Here is a 24,023-nt window from a genome sequence, read left to right as displayed (position 1 = left end):
GATTTCCCCCTCTTTTCTTTATTACGATTCTGTAAAGAGGCATTTGGAACAGATCAAAGCATTATTTAGCAAGGAAAAAGCAGTTAAAATGTTCTGCACAAGCTTAGCTGTGCCTCTTACATGAAGTTTTGGGAATTAAACCGGCAAATAATCCGGAAAGTCTTTAATTAAAAAAAATAAGCCTCGAGTGACATCTTCCCTCCTTAAAAAAAATATATATCATTAATTCACTTTCTCCCCCAGTTTCTCTTCTTCCTCCCTTTTCAGTGTCTTTAAAAACGACATTTCCCATGTATCCCCGGGACGTCGTATGAGCCTTTTCAAGCGCCCACGAGGAGACAGGCAAGGGACAAAAGACAGCTCGTACTATGTTTTTAGTCATCTCCAAAGGGACTAATACAGAATTATTGATTTTTTAAAATAATAATAATACTAATTCGACTTTTTTTTTTAATAGCTGGAATGAAGGAAATGAGAAGGCCCGGGGAAAATGGCTTCCCGTTCCTATGGCAACCACGCACTCCCGTCGCCCCGCCCATCCATTCAACAAGAAAGCGGCCTGGCGTCCGAAAAGAAGGAAAGTGGAGGGAGGGGGCAGAGAAATTGGACTAGCTTTCCCGACATGCTCCGCGCCGCCGGGCCGGAAGCGGCTTCTCCTCGGGCGGTGCCTTAAAGCGGAAGGGCCAAGGCGGGGCGGGGCTGCAGTTCCTTTCGGGCCTCGCCAGTCTCGCAGCGCCAGTCGAAGTCGCCGCGGAGCTGTCGAGGCGACGAACCCACACCTACCGCCTCAGCCCGGACCACCGAAAGCCCCGCCGCCTCCGCCTCCTCTTCCTTCTGTTCGCCTCCTCAACCGCCCGGCGCCATGGTAAGACCCGCCGCTCGCCCTCCTCTCCACACAACACCCCCACCCCACGTTAGGCCGCCATCTTGTCATCCGGCCGCCATTTTGTGGGGGCTTCCTCAGGGAGGAGGCGGGGAGGCCGTTGTACCCCTCCGTGAGGTGGGGGCCTCCCTATTTTGTCTTCCCTGAGGGATTCCTCCTCCGTTTCATTCTCGGGGGTGTCAATATTCCCTTTATATTCCCTTTTCTCTCCTTCCCCTCTTAGAGCTGCTTCCAATTTCTGAGGGGGTCTCCTTTCTTCTCCCCACCCTGCAAATCAGGGGGCTGAAGGGTCTCTGCGCCCCCATCTTCTTCCCTCAGTGCCTTTTCTCTCCCACCCCTTTTCTCCCAATTTTGTGGGAATCTCCTCCCCCCAAATATGAGGGGACATGGTGTATCCTCTATGCCCCCCACCTTAAAACGATTCATCCCCCCTTGATGACTCCTCCCAATTTCTGGGAGGTGGGGTCTCCTTTCTCCCCTCCTTGCAGATCGGGGGTTATAGGAGTATCCCCATAGCCTTTGTAACAACAACAAAACCCCCAATCATCAGTGTTTTTTTGTCTTCAACCCTTTGACCTATTTCTCCCATTTTGGGGTGAGGGTCTCCTTCCCTCCCCAAATGTAAGGAAGCATGAAGCATCCCCATGGCTTCCTCTGTGCCCCCATCTTAGAAGAAAAGATTCCTTCTCTCTCCCGCCCCCAAAAAAACCCCTTTCTGCCTCCTGGCAATGGGGAGAAGCCAAAATGCAACCCCATCTTTCCTCCCCCCTCCTTTTTCCTTATCCTCCTGTTTCCCCTCCTCCCTTGGAGGGGCGGTTCCCCCTAAACCTGAATCCCCTCCTCCCTCCATCAAATTTCCTGCTCGATTTCATTTCCTGGCCCAAAGTTACCCTCTTTTCACCTTTTTTTTAACCTCCCCCCATTAGGAAAGACTGAACCCCAATGTCTTAATGGCTTCATTACCATCCCTTTTTTCCCCCTTGGTCTTTTGAAGTGGGATGGAAGGGGTCTATTTCCCCCTCCCAAATTTTACTCTCATTTTTTTTTTGCCTGGTTTTGTAGCCTTGGCCAGCTTTTGGGTGATCTGGTGGCTTTGGGGGGGGTGTATTCACACACACACACACACACACACACTTTCTCTCTGTCCTGTGGTTATTTTCCACTTCCATCCCTGGGATTCACTGGCCTGGTCCCCAAGATGGCTGGAAGACAAGGGGCTCATTATCCCCGGCCACACATGGCTGAGAAAGATGGCCCTTGTGTGGCTTTGCATGCCTGCGCCGCTAAGGGCTGTGCGTGGTACAGTGGAGGCAGGAGAAGGAACATGGGCCATCATGGATCGGAGGGGGACGGGACTCCTTTCTGGTCAGGGGATGATGGGAACTGTAGGCCCTGTGAGGGACACTGTCTGAAGTCCCCCCTCAGTTCTCCGCTAGCGATGGGGAATCTTTCACATATAATGTCCTTATATAGGAAGTAACAATAAATACAGAATATCCCTCGGTGTTTGTGACTGTATTTAGGAGAACAAAGACTGTGGAATTACCATGTTACCTGTACTATTGTTTCAGGAAGCCCTCATCCCCCTAAATTTCTCCTCCTCCTCCCCATCTCATTTTATATCTCCTCTCCCTTTCTCCCCTGCCCCAACCTGTCAAAAGACCCCCTTAGGTCTCTTTCTGGGTTGAGTTAAGGGGTTGGACTAGAAGACCTCCAAAGTCCCTTCCAACCCATTCAGTGGGTTGGCGAATCCCCCAGGCTTCCAACTCTGCAATCCTGAATTCTTTTCCTCCATCTCAAGATTTCCCTTTGCAACCACCCCTTGTTCGCCAGCCTCCCCCCCACTCTGCGGCAGGGCGCCACTTCCCTTTCTGCAGCCCAAGCACCATCTGGCAGCTTTGGGCCACCTGCTCTTTTCGGCCTGTACTTTTTTTTCCCTCCCCAGCAAGCTACGATAGCAAACCCACAATTCCTCCCAGGGAAATCTGGAAGAGGGGATTGCCAAAGGTGGCCCTTGGTTCCCTTCCTTTCTCTCTCTCTGGGCTGGTGCCACGCCTTTCTCTCCTGCCTTCGGTGGGAGCAGAATTTGCCTCCGGATTGCTTTTCTCGTGAGGCTGGGTGCTTCGGCCAGCGTTCTTCGGAAAGGCTTGCTTTTAAGAAGTTGAGGCTTGCGATGGAGCCAGCTGGAGGAAGGTGTCCCTTTCATCCTGCTGGTTTTTCCAAACAGACTCTTCAAACTTTTCCCCTGGCCCCTGTAATCACAATTTTATGCCCGGGCTGGAGAGCTGCCATGACATGCAAAGCTTAAACCCTATTCTGGCTTCTTGCTTGCCATAATTGTCTGGGCTCCTGCCCCAAACAACAAATAATCCGATCCCACTTGAGCCCAGCCTAACATGTTGTGCGAACTCGGCTGCCGCTATCCTGAAATGGGTCTTCTACAATCTTCTTCAGAGAGGCTTCGATCAGTCAGTCAGTTCCCTTTTCACAGCCGGAGTTTGCACTCTGTGGGAAGGAAGTTGCAGAGGTGGGCGGTGCAGTCTTTTGTGGCAGTCCAGTCCTTGTCTTGGTATAACAGAATCAGAAGGGACCTCGGGGGTCTTTTAGTCCAACCCCCTCCTCAAGCAGCAGATCCTACAGTATTCTGTCCAGTCTCCAGTGCTGGAGCGCACACAACTTCTGGAGACAAACCTAATTAATTGTTCTCAATGTCAGGATGCTTCTCTGCTGTGATTAATTTGCATTTGTTGCTGCTTGTCCTGCCTTCAAGTGATTTGGGGAATAGGTGGCCCCCCTTTTCTTTGGGACAGCCCCTCCAACATCAGAATATTGTGCAGAATAGGGTAGAGCATTTGAAGAGCATCCTGGCTACTAGTTTAAATTCTTTATTGGCCAAGTGTGATTGGACACACAAGGAATTTGTCTTTGGTGCATATGCTCTCTGTACATAAAAGAAAAATTTGTTGGCTCTGCTTTTTAGTTTAGCATATTTGTTTGGTAAACCTGATTTAACCAACTGTGACTGATAAAACTCAGCATGTGCCTAGAATCCCCCACTGCTTTCTTACCTGTAGTAATCTTGCACAGCGGTCACCGACTTGGGATCACAATTAAGGTTAGAATTTCCATTGTTAAACAAATCTGTTATTAATCGGGTCATGTCTGATTTTGCAACCTTTTTCTGCCATGGCTGTTAAGTGAATCACTGCAAAGTGTTTAACAGTTCGAAGTTATAACACCCCTGAAAAAAGTGACTTGGGACTATTTTTCTACACAACCATTGCAGCATCTCCACAGTCATGTGATTTATATTTGGATGCTTGACACTTACTTGCATTTATGACTGTTGTAGTGTCCTCGGGGTCACATGATCCCGTTTGGCGACCTGACAAAAGTCAACGGGGATGCCGGATTCACTGACTAATTTAATGCCTGCAGTGATTCATTTACCAGATGTGGCAAGGAAAGTCATAAAATGGAGGCGAAGCTCACTCCACAAATGCCTCCCTGAGCAGCGTAAATGTTGGGCTCAATTGTGGGCGTAAGTCGAAGACTCCCTGCATTGTGGTCCCCTGGTTTGGGGGGCCGTCATCGCTGAGTGTTTCTCTCCTTGGTCCCCCTGCCAGGCCTCTGGGGTCACCGTCTGTGACAAAGTCATTCAGGTATTCAACGACATGAAGGTGCGCAAACATGCCCCCCAGGAGGAGCAGAAGAAGCGCAAGAAGGCTGTCATCTTCTGCCTGAGCGAGGACAAGAAGAAGATCATCCTGGAGCCCGGCAGGGAGATCCTGGTGGGCGAGTTGGGAGACACCGTTGATGACCCCTACCTGCACTTCGTCGGTATGCTGCCCCCCAGCGACTGCCGCTATGCCCTCTATGACGCCACCTACGAAACCAAGGAGAGCAAAAAGGAAGATCTGGTCTTCCTCTTCTGGTGAGGCCCCATTCCCCTCCCCTCCTCCTCCTCCGTTGCCTCTTCCTCCTCTCTTCCTTCCTGTTTCTTCCTGTTTCTTCCTTGTCTTTTCCTCCTCCTTTTTCTCTTTCCTCCTCGTTTCCCTCCCTCCCTTTCTCCTTCCCCCCCTCCCTCCCTTTTTCCTCCTTTCCTTCCCCTTGCTCTTTCCTTCCTTGCTCTTTGTCTTTCCTTCCTTCCTTCCTCTTTCTCCGTTTCTCCCTCCCTTCCCAGCCCCCCTTCAAAGACCCCTTCAAAGACAAAGGCTGAATACTTCCCTATTTCGGGAGCTTTCCTGGTGGTCATTAAACCAAACCTGCTTCCAGAGGCCAGAGTGGGCTTGGGCTGCCCGCTTGCTGGTGGGTGGTGAATGGGGCCTTATCCCCAGCCTCTTATTGGTGGCTTCCGTGACCAAAGCTGCTTGGCCGTGTGCCATTAAGGAGGTGATTTTCCTCCCATCAGCATGTGAGGTGGGATAGGGCCACGGCTGGCCCCTCCCAGATTGGGACAGAGGGTGTGTGTGTGTGGGTTGAGCTCTCTTCCCCACCTTTAACAATAAAGCACTGTAGGGAGACGGCCCCTTAGCCTGCTTGATCTCCTCTCCTTCCCAACCTCTGTAACTGGGGAATAGACTTGTAGACCGTTTCACTCCCAGCGTGTTAAACTGGGGTGAGAAAACAATAATTAACTTGGGTGATCTGTACGATTGAGGACCTGAAGACAAGGGGTGTCTGGGGCTGGCCTCTCTTGCAGCTCCTTGCCCATCACAGTTGGAGCCTCCCTGAGAAGAGTGCGCAGGGGAGGGTCTCACCCCATCCTGTTGTCCTCCAGTCTTCCTATAAGTGGCTTAATTTTAAAGGTGCACCTCCTGTCACCAGGTATGAAGCCTAGTCTGAAGGTGGGGAAGCTTCTTGGCTCCTTGGGTTACCTCTCCCAAGCAGCCGTGCTCACATTGGGTTAGGGGTGACGGAGGGTTCATGTGAAGTGCTCCTCCTCCCGAGAATGCCCCCATTTGAGCCACGGTGGCGCAGCGGTTAGAGTGCAGCATTGCAGGCTAATTCTGCTGACTGCCGATTGCTAGCAGTTCGATTCTGATTGGCTCAAGGTTGACTCAGCCTTTCATCCTTCCAAGGTCTGTAAAATGAGGACTCAGATTGCTGGGAATAAGAGGCTGACTCTGCAAACTGCTTAGAGAGGGCTGTGAAGCACTCGAATTGCTATTGGGGTGGGGGGTGTTTATTGATGAATAACATCTACCAAATTTGCTTCTTTTTGGAAACCTGGCTTCTTCTTCCACAGCATTGCTACAGGAGCTTGAGTCGCGTGGCAGGGAGATGCAGGTAGCATAAAACACTTAATAAACGAAAAGAAATGGCAAACTGGCCAGTGGGTGGAGGCCAGTAACATACCCAGTGTGTGAATCCTTCTGTTTCTCCCTGCAGGGCGCCCGAGAGCGCTCCTTTGAAGAGCAAGATGATCTACGCCAGCTCCAAGGATGCCCTCAAGAAGAAATTTCCAGGTGAGAGCTGGCAGGTGTGAGCCCAGGTAGAGGCAGGGCTTGTACCACCAGGCTTCTGGCTTGGGGCCCAGGTTTGACAGGTGGCCCTGTTGGCATCTTCCTTGGTGGATGCCCGGCGTGAGAAAGTTCTCTGCCGCTCCCCGGTGGCTGGAGGGAGGCCCCCAACGTCTGCGGTTAGGAGCAGGGAGCAGGTTGCATGAAATACAGGCAGCCCCCGACTTAACAACGGTTCATTTAGTGACCGAAGTTGCAACGGCACTGAAAAAAAAAAGCGACTCTGGGCCGTTTTTCCACACTTCCCATTTGCCTTGCCTCGCCTCCCCTTGGTCACCTGATCAAAATTTGGACCCTCGGAACCGGACTCCTATTTTATCCCGGGGGTCACAGGGTCTCCTTTTGCGATCTTTGGATAAGCCAAAGTCAGCGGGGAAGCCAGATTCCCTTAACAACAAAATAAAACTGGGCTTAACCAACTTTACCTCACTTAACAAACGTTTCACTTCAGCGATGTAAATTTGGGGCCGTGGTTGTAAGTCAAGGACTAGCTGTAATATCCCAAATTGGGCCGGTTCCTCTGGGCTTTAAAACCCCCCAATCTTCCAAAAAATAAAAAATAAAGGCTCTGGGATACTGTGATAGGATACTTAAACGTCGGTCATGCGATCACGCAATTTGGGGGCTTGGCCCACCCGGCGTGTATTTGTTTGCAACCGTCGCGAGGGTCCCAAGGCTACGATGATCGCCGTCCGCGGCTTCCGACAAAGTGGGTGGAAGTTTAAGTTTGCATAATGACCGTGCGATTCACTTTGCAACCACGGTGGGTGTATGGTTAACCGATGTAGCAAGAATCATAAAATGGGGCACGGTGGCAGCCTTGCTTAATGGTGGAAATTCCTGGTCCCTCTTGGCGTAAATTGAGGACTAGCTGTACAGCCAACGTGGGTCTTTCCAACCCCTCCCTCCCTCCCCACTTTCTCCCTGTCTCAAAGGGGGCACCTCTTCCCAGCATCAAGGAGTTTTAAAAGTTGGACATGACTGAGGATTAGCTTCTTCAGTTCTGGTTGGGGATTCTGGGGTGCAGCTGTCGCCCCTTTTTCCCAGCAGTTTAATCTCCCAGCGCAAGCATGGGGGGAGGGTAGGATTTGATAGGGAAAAAGGGGGCACTTTTCTTTGGAGGAGGAAACTACTTCGAAATATTTGTTTTCCTAGCATTTAAGCCAGGATTCTGTTCTCTGGGCTCTGCTATTGGGGTGGGGGGCAGAGGGAAGGGGGTCCACAGCCGGTGTGGGATCGGAGATAATGGTATTACAAGGCAGATCTGGGTATTTTATGGCCCTCCTGTGTCAAATCCGGCCCTAATCCAGCCTGTCGGGCCCTGACTGACTTGCACGGTTCGCAGGTAGTCCTCGACTTACGACCACAGTTGAGCCCAACGTTTCTGTTGCTAAGCGAGACATTTGTTAAATGAATCTGGGCCCCTTTTTCTGACCTCTCTTGTCCCAGTTAAGTAAATCACTGCAATTGTTAAGTTAGCAACCCGGTTGTTAAGTGAATCCAGCTTCCCCCATTGACTTGTCAGAAGGCTGCAAAAGGGGATCCTGTGACACTGCAGCCGTCATAAGTACAAGTCGGATGTCAAGCACCTCAGTTTTCATCATGGGAATGCTACAACAGACATAGTCATTGATTACTTTTTTAAACTGCCATTCTAACTTTCAACGGTCACTCAATGAACTGTTGTAATTTTGACTTACCTTTACTTTTAGGTGTGAGTAAAAGTACTTTTTCGTGTTTTTTATAAAGCCTTTTTATGGCCCCAGGCTACATGCAGCCTCATGGCTGTCCCTCTCTGGTCTGCGTGGATTCCTTTTATGAAAGACACTGCAATATTTTCACCCCCATAATTTAATATATGTGCACCTGTGCATGCCTACACACCTTCTCAACCCTATCGGTGTGGCTCTCTGCCACACTCCCAGTTTTTCACGCAGCCCCTTGGGAAAATAAATCGCCCGTCCCTGGTATATCCTGCCTTGAAGCAGGAGGGGTGGGACTAGAAGACCTCTGAGGTCCCTCCCAGATCTATCATCATCTAACAACCCCATAATCCCTTTGCAGGAGGGAGTCTGGGCCACTGAATGGAGCTAGCAGAGTGTTTTACTGGCCGGATGCCCTTCCTGTCACCAATGCAGAGTTTTAATATTCCCAGTGTGCCCAGAGAGAGAAATATCTGCCTCTACCTAGGATTGAACTCCCTTCCGGCTGTACGAGTCCCACAAATCTAAGACCCAGCCTTAGGTGCCAGAGTGGGAGGGGGGCAACCTCATGCCCCGCCATCCCCTCAGATCTCACCCCTCCTCCCTTCCTTCTCTCCCTCGCAGGGATCAAGCACGAATGGCAAGCAAACGGCCTAGAAGACATTAAAGACCGCCAGAGTCTAGCGGAAAAGCTGGGGGGCAGCTGCGTCATCAGCTTGGAGGGCAAGCCCGTGTGAGACCCCCCCACGCCTCCCCTTCCCAGGTCCCCTGTCGTGCCAGTGACTCTGGAGCTTCCATGTTAATGGCCCCGTGCTACTGTTGGGGGTGGGGGGTTGGGGGTGGGGTGGTCCTTCCTTTTCTCGGTTCCATTCCAATTATTATTTTTTCTGCCTTCTCATCTTCCCTGGCCTGGTTCTCTCTCTCCTCCTGTCTCAGCAGCTGGCTTGCAGCCTGCTGTTCAAATTTGCCAAACGTGCTACAGCTATTCCCCCCGCCCCCTCCAGCTCTTTCCTTCTTCCTCTCTCTTCCCCCCCTTTCAAACCCTTGAGGTGACATTCCTAAAGGAGGGGCTGGGTCTCCATCCCTCAGCCTCTTCCTTGGTTTCTTTTGGTCCACCTGCTTCCTCCAATTCCCCTCCTCTTCCTCTCATGGGTAGGGGGGGATGGCGGTTAGCAGCCAATGGTTGGGATCGATGGGGACCCTAATTTCCAGAATTAGTCCGTTTTCCAGTGTGTACAAAAAGAAAAGGGTTGTTTTTTTTAAAAAAAAAGAAAAGGGTTTCTGTACGTGTGTGGGGTTTTTTTTTTCCCTTCGAGAAAGTGTGGAATGGCAACTGCGTTCCCCGCCCCTCTTCCCTGTGATGACTTCCTCTCCCCAAGTTCCTTTCCTTAACTGCCATAGTAGCTCTGTGCTTGTCTGTAGTACTGTGTACAAATAAAATATTGTGGAAAACAGTTGCACCCACCTCTACGTTGGGGGTGGAATTAACAAACTTTATGGAAGCAGTACCACCAAGAACCTGAATTCAGTAATAAAAAAAAAAAAAATGCTACCTTTGGCGTCTCGCCTCGTTTTATTTGCTCGGGCTCTGGGGGAAGAGGCTGACGTCGAAACCGGGGGTCAGTTAGATCTTCGTTGATGGAGCGGAATATTTGTAGCTCAGGGTTGAACAGTGGCATCTGAGCTGGGTGGTTTCCTTGCAGACGTTTCATGACCCAACTAGGGAACACAACCAGTGTTAGGAGGGAGTTGGTTTTGCTGCAAATGCCCCCCTTTTGCACTGATGATGATCCCTAGTTGGGTCATGAAACGTCTTAAAGGAAACCAACCTCAGAAAGCACCAAAGACTACAGTTAAAATCTTGCGTTGAGTTGGTAGGATGTTCTGTCAAATCCTACCTCAGATCCTACTTTTGTGTAGAACAAGGATCTACACAAAACTTCCTTTTTCCTCCCCAATCTCCCCAAAGGGTTTTATCTCTCAGCTCTGGACTCCTCAGAAACTAAATTCAATTTTGAAATTTTGTGTATTTTTTAAGGTTAGCATTCTGCCCCCATTTTACTTTACATGTAAAAACAAAGAAACAGCCAGTTGGTTCTTCTTTCTCCTCTTAACCACTATCCCAGTTAAAACCCTACATTTGGTTAACTTTATTTGACGAAGTGAGCGAGCTAACAATTTCGCCTTCTAATAAAATTTTGAAAAGGCATCTCACCTTTTTTAGAGCGATTTTTCCTCGTGGGTCTAAATATTCAACCTTAGATGTATGGACTTCCAACTCCCAGAATTCCCCTGGGAGTTGAAGTCCTCCCGTCTTCAAGGTTGAGAAACAAAGCTCTTAAGTTTCAGGCAGGGACAAATTAAATTGACCACCTTCTTGAACATAGTTAATATCTAACCAGGTTGCCTTCAGGGTTTGGCAGGAAAATCTCCAGCAATCACTAATCTAGGTTTTCTCTTGTCCCACCGAACTGATTTCCACGCAGGCTTCAATACAAGTCTCAATCCTTTTTTCTCACGGTGGGTCCATCCAGGTTCTGAAACTCGGGGGGGAAAAATTGTGGTTTGTTTTTAAATTTAATCTGTCGTGAGGAAACTCCGCTTGGGTGCGGCTTTGCAAAAGGTAAGCCATTTTGCGACATGATTCACCCCAGGCTTCACACAGACGGTCTTTAACTTAACAATGATTAATTTAATGACTTCAAAGTTAGAACAAACCCTGGAAAAAAAGTCACCGCCCTTTTTTTCCCCCCACACTGACCACTGCAGCAGCCCCAAGGTCGTGCGATCAAAATCCGGCCGCTTAAGCCACCAACTCAATATGACGGTGGCTGCATCTGTGTGTGTGGGGGGGTCAGGCTTTGGCGGCCTACGAAGCGAACTCAAACTGGGGAAGCCAGATTCGCTTAACGACCGACGTTCACACGCTTAAGTGGCAAGAAAGGGGGGGGTGAAAAATAACCTTGTCTCATTTTTTAGCCACAGAAATAAGCCTGTAAAGTGGGGGTGTCCAACTTTGGCAACTTTAAGACTTGTGGACTTCAACTCCCAGAATTCCTCAGCCAGTCCACAAGTCTTAAAGTTGCCAAGGTTGGACACCCCTGCTGTAAAGCAAAGCAGCTGTAAGTTGAGGACTATAAAGGAGACTGCAAAGGGTCGTGGTTGGTTAGGGCCACCCTTCCTATTTGCAGAAAGCGGGTTCCTTGGCACAGTCTCCTAGGGACGGAACCCCAAACCCCCCCCCAAGACAAGCGAGTTCTGGCAATGGCCGGGCTTTGCCACCCAAGAGGCTCAGCTCAGCCTACCTGCTTTCAGGCTCCTTGGGCGCGGCTAATCCGGTTCCCGCAGCCCCACCAGGTGAGGTCAAAGTCCTGCCTGGGTGGGGCCTTCTGCAATCTCGATCAGTCATGGGCGCCTTGGGCAGCCCGGAGCTGAATCACCTTGGCGCAGCCAGGCTGGTTCCACCTTGGTAACGTCAGCGGGGGCACCCAGGCGGGGGAGGAGAAGTCACGTCTTGGCCGCCTGGATGATGATGTCCTTGGCATGAAACCAGAGCGGCAATACCCCCCGCCGGGAGAAATCCCACCTCTCCAGGCTCTGGTGGAGAGATCTCCCTTCCGAAGGGGATGTGTTTAGCTCAAGGTTGAACTGGGAGTGTGCTTGGTGCTCTCTTCAGTTTTCTCGCAGACGTTTCACGACCAAGCTAGGTAATGTCATCAGGGTTTGAATAAGCAAAGTCCCCTTCCTTTCTAGCATTGATGACGTTACGTAGTTTGGTCGTGAAACGTTTGCAAGAAAAACCCCAAGCTCAGAGGGCATTAAGAACCCCATAGTTGTCGTCTCCTCCTCCTCCTCCTCCTCCTCCGTGCACAACCCTCATCTCCCTTCTAGCACTGATGATGTTCCCTAGTTGGGTCATGAAATGTCTGCAAGAAAACCACCAAGCTGAGAGACCACCAAGGACCCTACAATTAATCTCTTGCATTAAGTTGATAGGAGGGTCATTTCTTTTTTCTTTTCTCTTCTTTCTTTTTCTTTTTTCTTTATTTCCTTTCCCTCTCTGTCTTTCCCTTTCTCTTCTTTCCTTTTTCTCTTCTGCTTCCTCCTCCTCCTCCTCCTCCTCCTCCTCCTCCAGAACCCCCACTCCCAAATGTCTGTGGATTGACTGAAGTCTCTACCCAGTATTCCCTCAACTGCCACCTTCACGCTCGTAATGCTGAACTATTCCAGAATGTTCTCGTTCTCTTCCGCTGTCTCTTCCCAACCATCCCGCGAAGTAGGCCTTAGAATTCACCAGTCCTTTTGCACAGTCCAAAGGATAGTTGCATTTAACAAGGTGGAATAATTCCTACGGAGAATAATCCCATTTAAATAAGGACTCTGGTCGTTCGCAATTACAGCTTGGCTATTTCATTAGACTTTTACAAATTGCGATGGCTTGTGTGTGTTTGACGGGAAGACGTTAGAGCCCAGAAGCTTAGCGTGATTCAAAATTAAACTGAAAGCAAGCGAATTATATTATTTTTCGGACAGTGCAAAATGACTTTAAAAGGAAGGCAAGGAACGTCCGTACGTGTTCTTACACATTGCATTAAATCCTTAATGTGGATGATTTGGGTTTGGGTGGGCATAAGAGGCAGACCAGGCCAAACATGGTTTGTTCACAAACTGGTTAGGGAAACACAGCTTTGATAAATAGGCAAGCTGAATCAACATACTGCACTCTGGTGAATTTTCTGGGAATTGAAGTCCACAAGTCTTAAAGTTGCCAAGGTTGGACACCCCTGCTGTAGGCACTCTACTGTACTCTAATAAAGTGATGCATTTATTTATTTTTGCTTGTTAGGAAAAAAAAACACCTCAGATCGCTTTATTATTCTGCATTTTGTTATTCTGATCCTTCAATACTGTGACCCGCAACCTTGCGGGGTAGGCTTCATGACCTCACCGTTGCCTCTTTAGCTCAATCCGTTTTGCTCAGGGGGCTTAACCAAGCCTCCAATGCAGAGCTAGCTAGCTTTGCGGTCCTTTAAAAGCATAAAATAAAATAAAAAATCATGAGTAAGGTTATTTTCCTGCCGCTCCTTCACCAGCCAGGAAATTCCCGTTAGAATTCAGCTTTGGGAAAAGAAAAGAAAAAATTGTTTGAAGCTGACGTCATCCTTTCATAACAGTTCCTATAACTCGCTGCAGGGTTTTGTGTGTTGTGTGAACCCCTTGCGGCTTGTCCAGGGAACCAGGGCTAAGCAGACACTGATTCTAGATATGGTAGAAGGGGGTCTTCCTATTTTCCAAAGCGCCAGAAGGCAGGACAAGAAGCAACGGATGGAAACTAATCAAGGAGAGAAGCAACCTAGAACTAAGGAGGAATTTCCTCAACATTAACCAGTGGAACAAATTGCCTTTGGAAGTTGTGGGTGCTCCATCACTGGAGGTTTTTAAGAAGAGACTGGACAACCATTTGTCTGGAATGGTGTTGAGTCTCCTGCTTGAGCAGGGGGTTGGACTAGAAGACCTCACAAGGCCCCCTCCACAATAACTCATTCTGTATTCTTGCATTCAAAGATACCAAAAAATCCCCTTCCAGCTCTAGGATTCTATGTTCTATCCTTGAGGGCCAAAACTGGTGGCAAAAATAATGGAGGCTTTTTAAAGAAGAGACTGGACAGCCACTTTGTCTGATATGGCATAGACTAAATCTTCTGTTTGAGCTGGGGGTTGGACTAGATAACCCCTGAGGTCCCTTCCAACTCTGTTATTCTGTTATAATGGACAGGCTTTGTGTCGTTCCCACGCTAAATCCTTAGCTAAACTCAGGAGAAAACTGGGTGTATCGGCTTTCAACCTAAACCAAATCTCCATTTTAGGGCATCTCTTGCCCTGCTCTGAGTAAACTCGGCTCCTGAGCATGTGTTGAAAGAATCCGCTTCCTTTCCTCCTTCTCCTGAACTCGTGGTTCAGCCTTCACAACCTAAATTGGTTTCTCTCTTCATGACTGCATGCCAGATTCTGGTCTCGGTGGCTGAGTTTCTCAAATGAGTCACGCATGGCATTGAACCCACGCAGAAACTCAGGGTGTACCTTAAAAAAAAAATGTTTAGAGGGTGCACCAGAGCATGTACAGAGTTCCCTCCCCCACCCCACCCCAGAAGGGAGACCCGAGATAGCTGTAGCTTTTGCATGCAAAATATATTACTAAAAGAGATGAGACGCTGTGGGAACTCCATCCCTGGATGCTTTGAAAGAAGAAATTGAACAGCCCCTTCTCTCAAATAGTACTGGGTCTCCTACTTGGGGGGGGTGGACTAGAAGACCTCCAAGGTCCCTTCCAGCTCTATTCTGATTGCTTGATTGTCTAGCGGGAGCGTGGAAGCACACACTGGAACTCTCCCGGTCTGAGAAAAATGTAGGGATTATATGCAATTTCGTTAGAGAAAGGAAGTGAGGTCATCCGTTGCCCCAAAATTGTGTTCTGCTGCCCTCTGCGGGATATGCAAAATAGCTGCAAATCCAAATTTCTCCACTAAATTTGCTTTTTTGAATGGAATCCAATCAAGGCTCCTTCTTTTGTCATCCAATTGCAGAGGCTAGCAGATCCATCTCATCCTGGGCACACACACACCCTTTTTTTTTTTGGAACTATTACCATCTGGGAGATGGTACAGGATAATAAAAACAAGGACAAATAGACTGAAAAACAGCTTCTATCCCAGTAACTATTGAATTCTACTGTATAGTGCAATATTCGTGCAATATCAGGGGGTATTCAATTCAATTTTATAGAATGCGAAGGATGTGTGTTGTTATTAATCTTTATGTATAATGTATACTGAAGATGGCATTTAAGTTCGTTGTACGAGGTGCAGTGACAACAAATTAAACTAACTAACTAACTATGTCTGGCAGGCTTAAATCAGATTGGGCGGTTTGTGTCAAGTTCACCCTATTGTGGGATGGTAGGAATGAAACAGTCGCAAACCATCATGCGAAAGCACGGAATTTATTTAACTTTTCATAGAAAGCAACCCAAACAGAAAGCGGGAAAGAGATTTAAAGGAAGCACAAATGAACAAAGCAGGGATTTTAACATGTCACCTACCACTAATAAATGATGGGTGATTGAATGTATTTTTACAAAAATATAAAAATATTTTTAAATATTTCTCTCTCTCTCTGAGCACAATGAGAATATACCTGCTGAACATAACTCCGCATTGGCGACAGGAAAGGCATCCGGCCAGTAAGCACTCAGCTCCATTCAGCTGCTCAAACTCCACCTCGCAAGGGATTATGGGGTCATTAAATGAAGATTTATTCCATTTTTAAGATGTCCGTCTTCCCTACAAAGTGACTCTGAGCAGCTTAATGCATTATAAATTATTATTATTTTTAAACCAACACTAAACGGGGAGTAAACCAAGTGGGCAGCTTTTTTTTTTAAAAAAGCGCATTTTTCTAGAGGTACAGTTTTTGCAAAACTGGACAATTAGATCACCCCAGAAGCTTCTGCTGCAAATAGAGGCAACGCCTAGGAGGAAGGTTGTGTGATTGCAGACGGAACAAGCACGACACTGTTTGTCAAGGAGAACCAGCTGCCTTGGCAAACCCGAGAAACGGAATTATTTTTATTTTTCCACCCGTGCAAAGCTGATCGAGCAGTTCTCGTATCAACAAGAAAGAGATGGAATTGCACAATTCCCCAAGCTCCTCCTGTTCTTCGCCGCCTTCGGTTGTTTCTAAAGGAAGGGTTTGCACTGTGTGCTTAAACCAGGTTAAGGCAGTTCGGCTGAAAAACAATCCAATGCTTGGTAAGGCTAGCTGGGTTGTGTCGGTTTGGTTAGTATAGGGCGGTTTATAAACCTTCCCAGCTTGGAGATGCGGGGACTTCAACTCCCAGAATCCCCCAGCCCGGCATGGGTAGCTGGGGAATTCTGGGAGTTGAAATTCACCCATCTTAAAGCATCCTGGCTGGAAAATTCTGGGAAATGGAGTCGACCCATCTTAAAGCATGCTGGCTGGGGAATTCTGGGAAATGGAGTCAACCCATCTTAAAGCATGCTGGCTGGGGAATTCTGGGAAATGCAGTCCACCCAACTTAAAGCATGCTGGCTGGGGAATTCTGGGAAATGGAGTCGACCCATCTTAAAGCATGCTGGCTGGGGAATTCTGGGAGTTGAAGTCCACCCATCTTAAAGCATGCTGGCTGGGGAATTCTGGGAGTTGAAGTCCACCCATCTTAAAACATGCTGGCTGGGGTATTTTGGGAGTGGAATCTCATACATGTTCGAGTTGCCAAGACTGAGAAAAACTGGTATAAAGGACCACATATTTTGTCAACCGGGAAAGTGCCAGTTTTGAGAATAGTGGCTCCACAGGAAGACAGACAGACAGACAGAGAGTGTCGTTGTATGTGTATAAGAAATACAAGAATAATCAAAGCATTAGCTGTGTGGGTGGCTGAGGGAGTTTTATCCTGAAATTTATTGCTTCAAATGGCAATAAATAATGATAACCTTTGTAGGAACTGATCCTTATCTAAGCTCTGTGACCTCTAACGAAATGAGCTCATTGCACAAGAAATACGATTCCGCCTTGTTTCCCTGGGTCAGTTCACCACGGGGACAACTCCTGCTCTGCTATTCTCTTTCAGCTGCCGTTATTAAATCATTATACTGATAGTCCTCGGCTTATGATGACAGTCGGGACCAGGATTTCTGTTGCTAAGCAAGCCGGTCATTAAGTAAGTCACCTCCCCAATTTGCTACTCTTTTTTGGCCAGGGGTGAATTGCTGCAGTCTGTTAAGTGGATCACATTAAACAAATCCAACTCCACCATTGGCCAGAATAGTAAAAATGTATGGTACTCAATTGTCTGTATGTTGGAAATGTTCGAAAGAATTGGGTACTTTTTACCATATGTGGTGGGCCTGCAAAAAAACACAGGTGTTCTGGAAAAAAATTGGGTTATGGTTGGAGGAAATGTTGAGACTAAAAATTAGCCTTACACCAGATACCTTTTTATTAGGAATAATAACAGAGAACCTTAGCAAAGCAGATATTTGCTTAACTATACATGTAATTACAGCAGCAAGAATACTTTTTGCCCAAACTTGGGAAACAAAAGAAATTCCAAATGACAATGCTATAATAGATAAGATTTTCCAATGCGCTGAATTAGATAGTCTGACTCTAGAATCGAAAGACCAAGATAAATCAAAATATTATAAAGTATGGAAAAAATTCTACATATGGAGGGACTTGAGAAAGGAAGTCTATAAAACTGAAATTAGACTTTAAAGCGAAGTAGAAATGAGGTATATGAATAAGACCTAAAAGCTGCTGATCCAGTTCTACAGAGGAATGATTGAGTCTGTCATCTGCGCCTCTATAATTGTCTAGTTTCGTTCTGCAACCCAACAAGAAAGACACAGACTTCAGAGAGTAATTAGGACTGCAGAAAAAATAATTATTACCTACCTGCCTTCAATTGAGGACCTGCATACTGCACACGTCAAAAAGAGGGCTGTGAAAATATCTACAGACCCCTCACATCCCAGACATAAACTGTTTCAATTCCTAACCCTCAAAACGACGCTGTAGGGCACTGAACACTAGAACTACTAGACACAAGGGGAGTTTTTTCCCCAAACGCCATCACTCTGCTAAACAAATAATTCCCTCAACCCTGTCCAACTATTTACAAAGTCTGCACTACTATTACTATTAACCTTCTCATCACTCCTTATCGCCCATCCCCTCCCACTTGGGACTGTATGACTGTAACTTTGTCACTTGTATCCTTACGATTATTATTGACTGTTTCCTAGTATGATTTGATATCTTATTGTACCCTATAACTATATTCTATTTACTATATACCCTATTACTATATAACTCTATGACAATTATTAAGTGTTGTAGCTGATGATTCTTGACTCTGGACGAATGCATCTTTTCTTTCATGTACGCTGAGAGTATTTGCACCAAGACAAATTCCTTGTGTGTCCAATCACACTTGACCAATAAAGAATTCTCTTCTCTTCTCTTCTCTTCTCTTCTCTTCTCTTCTCTTCTCTTCTCTTCTCTTCTCTTTATTCCTTCCCCCTATTCAGCCATATCCTTATATCCTTGTATCCTTACGATTTTTATTGACTGTTTCCTAGTATGATTTGATTGCTTATTGTACCCTATGACTATCATTAAGTGTTGTACCTGATGATTCTTGACTCTTGACTTTTATGTACACTGACAGCATTTGCACCAAAGACAAATTCCTTGTGTGTCCAATCACACTTGGCCAATAAAGAATTCTAATTCTAATGATACAAAGCCTAAACGGATAGATGTATGTATGTATGTATGTGTATGTGTATGTGTGTGTGTATATATATATATATATATATAGATAGATGATATAGATATAGTGATATAGATATAGTATAGATATAGATATATATATAGATATATATAGATGATATATATAGATATAGATATAGATATATATGTATGTATGTATATAAATGTTTAAATTTTCTTTTGATTTTTTTTCAAATGTAAAATGTAAAGACTGAAATGTATGTCAAAGAAAGTCCACCACGTTCAATATTTTTAATGTTTATTTTCAATAAAAAATTAAAACAAAACCAAAAAACCCCAAATCCAACTGCCCCCATGGGTGGAATCCAGCTGGGAATGGTAGTCACCCATGTGTTGTAATGACGAGGCAGTCGAGTTGTTTGATCATGAACAACTGAATCATGATGATCTTTATTGGAGTCTAGTCTTGCATTTATACACATTTTTAGTTATCCTCCATCACTGGTTAACTTTGGTTACTGCTCAACTTTGGTTACTGTTTAGCACAGTAATTAATACAATTAATTATCTCTAGTTAAAGTCTAACTTATGTTTACTTCCTCTCTCTAATCCTCCTTTAGATTAGTGACTTTGTTTGCCTGAGTTGTAATTGCTTGGAGACATTCTTTTCTCTGAGGTTTGCCATCCGAGATTGGAACATTCCTGCAATTACAACTCTACACACACGACCCGCTCCCAGCTCCACCCAGGATGCTGCCACCATCATAAATACAGGTAGTCCTCAACTTACAACAGTTCATTTAATGACTGCTCAAAGTTACAACAGCACCGAATAAAGCGATCGAGGACCGTTTTTCAGACTTACGATCGTTGCAGAATCTCCCCCCCACCCATGGTCACGTGATCAGAATTCAAAGGCTTGGCAGGCAACTGCTTCATACTTATGACCGTTGCTGTGTCCCGGTGGGGATGTCACATGATCCGCTTCTGCAAAAGCCTTCCTGGCTTTGCCTTTTGCCTCCAAACGGATCCCTCTTCACCAGCAAATACAGAGCGAATCAATAACTAAGAAACACTCCTTCCCCCAGGTTTCCTCTTGATTTCCTATCCTATTTTTTAAGCCCCCTAACCAGATTCAAATTTTTTTTACTACCGGTTCTGTGGGCGTGGCTTGGTGGGTGTGGTGAGGCTTGGTGGGCGTGGCTGGGTGGGTGTGGCAGGGGAAGGATACTGCAAAATCCCCCTCCCCACCCCACTAACCTGCTTTCCAGCTCTGTTCTCCTGGGCAGGGCAACCCAAGGAGACCCAGCTGATCAGCTGTGGGCGTGGCTTGGTGGGCGTGTTGTTCTGTGGGTGTGGCTTGGTGGCTTGGTGGGCATGGCTTGGTGGGCGTGGCAGAGGAAGGTTACTACAAAATGCCCATTCCCACCCCATTAACCTGCTTTCCAGCTCTGTTCTCCTGGGCAGGGCAACCAAAGGAGACCCAGGCGATCAGCTGGGACTCAATGGGAGGCAGAGACGAGATGGGGTTGGCGGGGCCAGTCAGAGGTGGGATTGGCCGGTTCTCTGAACTACTCAAAATTTCCACTACCAGAACTGATCATAACCAGCTGAATCCCACCTCTGCCCCTAACTTAAAAAATACCAAAATAAAACAGGTCAAAAACTGGTGAGTTGCAATTTGCCTCCTGGGCCACCAGAGGGCGTGTTAAACCCACTTTTATGAAAAAATAAATAAATACATCCAGGAATAATATTCTGTAATTTTCAGCAATAACCTTCAAGAATCAGTTGAACGACAGGGTGCTGCGACTTGCACCGGGGGGGAAAATAAAAGGGAGTTTGGGAAAAAATGGGGGCGTTTTTAAAGCCCCTCTGGGAATTTCTGCAGGCTCATTCGGTGCATCCTGTAACCTTCTGGCTGGCCACAGTTTTGTTTCGAGCCTGGAACTGGGAAACGTCCCATCTTTGAGCGTGCAACTCGGCCCTGACAATCCCAAAGGAACTGAGTATGTTTATTTTTCTAAGAGGAAGAACCAGCTTCCCCTTTTTGCTCTTGGAACAGTGTGTAAAAGTCTCACTTCCCTCGGAATTTGCAAAAAAAAAAACCTCCAGAGGTGAAAAATTCAGGCTAACTTTTCACTCCCACGCATCCATGCAACCTCACCGTGCAACTTTGCACTGATGTGTGAGGCGCATCTCAGATTCCTGACGCTGCTGTAGTCATTTTGCAGGGTTTTGTTCCTTGCTCTTCAAAGCCAGCTGAGAATTATTTGTATCCTGCCTTTATATTTTTACAAATAATACATAGTAGCAAACCTATCCAATACACTTCTCCTGTTTTCCACCGCAACAACAGTCCTGCGAGGTGTGTTGGGCTGAGAGAGAGGGACTGTCCCAAAGTAAACAAATTGGCTTTTGTGCCTACAGTGGGATTAGAACTCACCGTCTCCTGGCGATTTGCCCAAAGCAGGGGTGGGATTCAAAATTTTTAACAACCCGTTCTGTGGACGTGGCTTAGTTGGTGGGTGTGGTTTGGTGGTCATGTTATTGGCTGGGCATGGCCAACTCAATATCACTCACATCGAGGCACGCATCTCCTCGCCTGGCCTCTCATGACTATGGGGATGCTGCAACCGTCGTAAGTGTGAAAAATGGCCATAAGTCACTTTTTCCAGTGCCATTGTAACTTTGAATGGTCACTCCACACAAGCAAAGTGCCAGCAAAGGAGGGGGGAAAAACTCCAGAGAAGTTCCTGAGACAGGAAGTCTAGTCCTGCCAAGAATGGAATAAGGGTTAACGGAGAGGCAGTTTCTGTAAGCAACCCCAGAATGTTTCCTTCCTGCCTTCCTTACAGGATTAGCCCAGTAATTTCTTCTAACAACCGCTTCTCCCAACTGCTTAGAATGTTCTCAACTGGTTCTAGTGAATAGGTGCGAACTGGTAGAATCCCACCCCTGGCCCAAAGTCACCCAGCTGGCTTTCATGCCTAAACTGGGACTAGAACACACTTTCTAGCCTAGTCCTTAACTTCTTGGTGAAAGCAGCCCCTCAAATATTGGAAGATTCTATTATGTCTCCCTTAGTCTAGATAAGCACCACTCCTGCAACCCTTCTTCATTTGTTTTAGCCTCCATCATCCAATCCTCTTTGTTGCTCTTCTCCTCACTCTTTCCAGAGTCTTCACAGGTTCAATAGTTAGTTTAGTTTACTTGAGACTTTCAAGAAGAGGTTGGACTCCCATCTGTCAGAAATGGTGTAGGGTCTCCCACTTGGGTGGGTGGGGGGTTGGACTAGATGACCTACAAGGTCTCTTCTGTCTATACAAGGTCTCTTCTGTCTCTACAAGGTCTCTTCTGTCTGTTAAATCTGTTAAGTTTAGTTTAGTTTATTGTCATTGCACCTTATACAACGAAATTAAATGCCATCTTCAGTGTACATTATGACTGTGAAAATAAACCCAAACACACATCCTTCACATTCTATACACTGAATTGAAAACCCCTGATATTGCATTCATATGTGATGGCGAACCTATGGCATGCTTGCCCCAGCCAAACGTACCTGCACTGTGCACGCGTGTGCCTCCCTGCTGATTTTTGGCCTGTTTGAGGCCGTTTTCACCCTCCTGGAGGATCGAGAGAAGCCTCGGCCCGTTTGGCACTTCCGGTGTTTCAGCAAGGCCCATTTTTCATTTTTGATTTCTTCAAGCCTGTTCTGTTTTTTAATTGCTGGCTGAATATAAAGACAGACAGACTACAAAGGCTTCCATACGAAGTTTCTTTATTGGGTCACAAGGCATCCTCAAATATAACTCACGGTTATGTCGAGATCCATCCAATGTCCAATTCTTTGCATAGTTGACATCATAGTGTAAAATTATAATGGTCTTTCATCCCATAGAGCAAAGGGTGCTGGGTTCCAAACAAGAGTAAAGGAAACTCCCCCAATCCAACCAAGGGTCAATTCAGTGACCAATCAGGATTACAGATGTGACCACATGACATGAACTACATTTCCCATGATGCATTAACTACATTTACCATGAGGCATTCCCTTAAGGGGACAGCTCCCAATTCTAACTTAACTATCTCAATTCCCAATTACCTATATACGGTCTGGACAGCACAAAGCCAATTACTAATTTTCCTCCAATACTTTTTTGTTTTTGGACAGGACCACCACATATAGGTGCAACATTCTACTGTAAGTGTGGTCGATGTCCTTGGCCTACGTTCCCAAGTTGCTTTTATATTTTGTGAACTAATATTAAGCATTTATCTTCATTGTAGATCATTGAAAAAGAAGTTGAAAGACCAGCCAGGCAAACTTCTTTATCTTGATCCATTTGGCTTCATCGCCTTCTCCCCTTTGTACAGGACAAATTTTTTTGGGGGGAGGGCCCCAAATCCTCCCTTTTCCCTCCTCCTCCTCTCCGTCCTGGGCAGATGGGAAAACTCCCAACTCGTGAAACTTGAAACCTGATTTTGGGATGCTGGAAACCGGCTGGAAAAAGGGGGCAGGAAGATCACAGTTTTCTGTGAAACCCGAAGCTCCAACAGCAGAAAAATAGAGACAAAACTTCATGTGTTTCTCCGTTCCAGGACTTTTTAATTTTTTTTTATAATTTGATAATAACCTCATCGGTTTGGCCTGCCGCTAAGGGACTTGTACGATGCTTTTCTGCTTATTCATGGATGTTCCTGCACACGCTACATACTCCGAGGTGACGGATTCTTTGCCCCCACTTGAAGGCACAAATCTGAAAGGACAAACTGTTTCTTCCCTCTCTCCATCCCACCCTGTCCCAAAGGTGCAGGAGGCTGTCTTGTAAGGATGAAATTATGATATATATCTACATGTCTATATTTTTAAACGAGCTGCTCAAAATATGCCCCAGTGTGTGTGAGCAGCAAAACCTGATCAGCCACGTCAAAAAAAAAGGGAATCCAGAATCCAGAAAATCAGAGTTGGAAGGGACCTTGGAGGTCTTCTAGACCAACCCCACTGCTCAAATCTCGCTTTTGAGGTCAGACCCCAGAAATGGAGAAAAAACAACAACACACACACACACACACACATTCCTAGTGAAATTAATGGGTTGTGATTTTGGTGCGTTCCCCCAAATGGTTGGAAAATTATCAGCCATCATTCCAAGCAGTCTGGTTGTGGCTGAAGCTTTGTTGCAATCCAGCTGGGTTTGGGACTACAGCGCCTATCACTCTCTCGCTGCGGGATATGGGGACTGTCATCCCCACAGCAAAAAAAAGGGGAGCATGGATAGGGAGGTCTTTGGTGCGTCTTTGGCTTTTGGCTCCAGCCCCAAGTAAAAACAACAGAATATCATAGCTGTGTAATAAAGTTAGTGTTGTGGGGGCCTTTGGGTGTCTCTAAGCTGGGTGGTTTTCTTGCAGACGTTTCATAACCCAACTATGTAATGTCATCAGTGCTGGAAGGGAGTAGGGTTTGTGGAGAGGAGGATGAGGAAGAGGAGGGAAAGGGAAAGGATAAGGAAAACGGAAAGAGACACAGACAGACAGAGAGAAAGAGAGAAAGGAAAGGAAAGGAAAGGAAAGGAAAGGAAAGGAAAGGAAAGG

The 24,023-nt window shown here is 46.6% G+C and overlaps 1 protein-coding gene across 1 annotated transcript; it reads left to right on the top strand.

Moving 5' to 3' along the window:
* The first annotated feature begins 685 nt into the window (after positions 1–685).
* On the top strand, positions 686–9,383 carry CFL1 (cofilin 1). The gene is made up of 4 exons (XM_026687592.2): positions 686–865; positions 4,510–4,817; positions 6,275–6,351; positions 8,733–9,383. The coding sequence occupies exons 1-4, from the start codon at positions 863–865 to the stop codon at positions 8,843–8,845; spliced, it is 501 nt and encodes a 166-aa protein (XP_026543377.2). The 5' UTR covers positions 686–862; the 3' UTR covers positions 8,846–9,383.
* Positions 9,384–24,023: the final 14,640 nt, after the last annotated feature.

The sequence above is a fragment of the Notechis scutatus genome, chromosome 14, assembly GCF_049901735.1.
Source record: "Notechis scutatus isolate UNSWTSFEM ecotype Mainland chromosome 14, rNotScu1.2, whole genome shotgun sequence".
Taxonomy (NCBI): Eukaryota; Metazoa; Chordata; class Lepidosauria; order Squamata; family Elapidae; genus Notechis; species Notechis scutatus.
The sequence above is the reverse complement of the archived record's forward strand: the minus strand, read 5'-3'. Positions and strand labels throughout refer to the sequence as shown.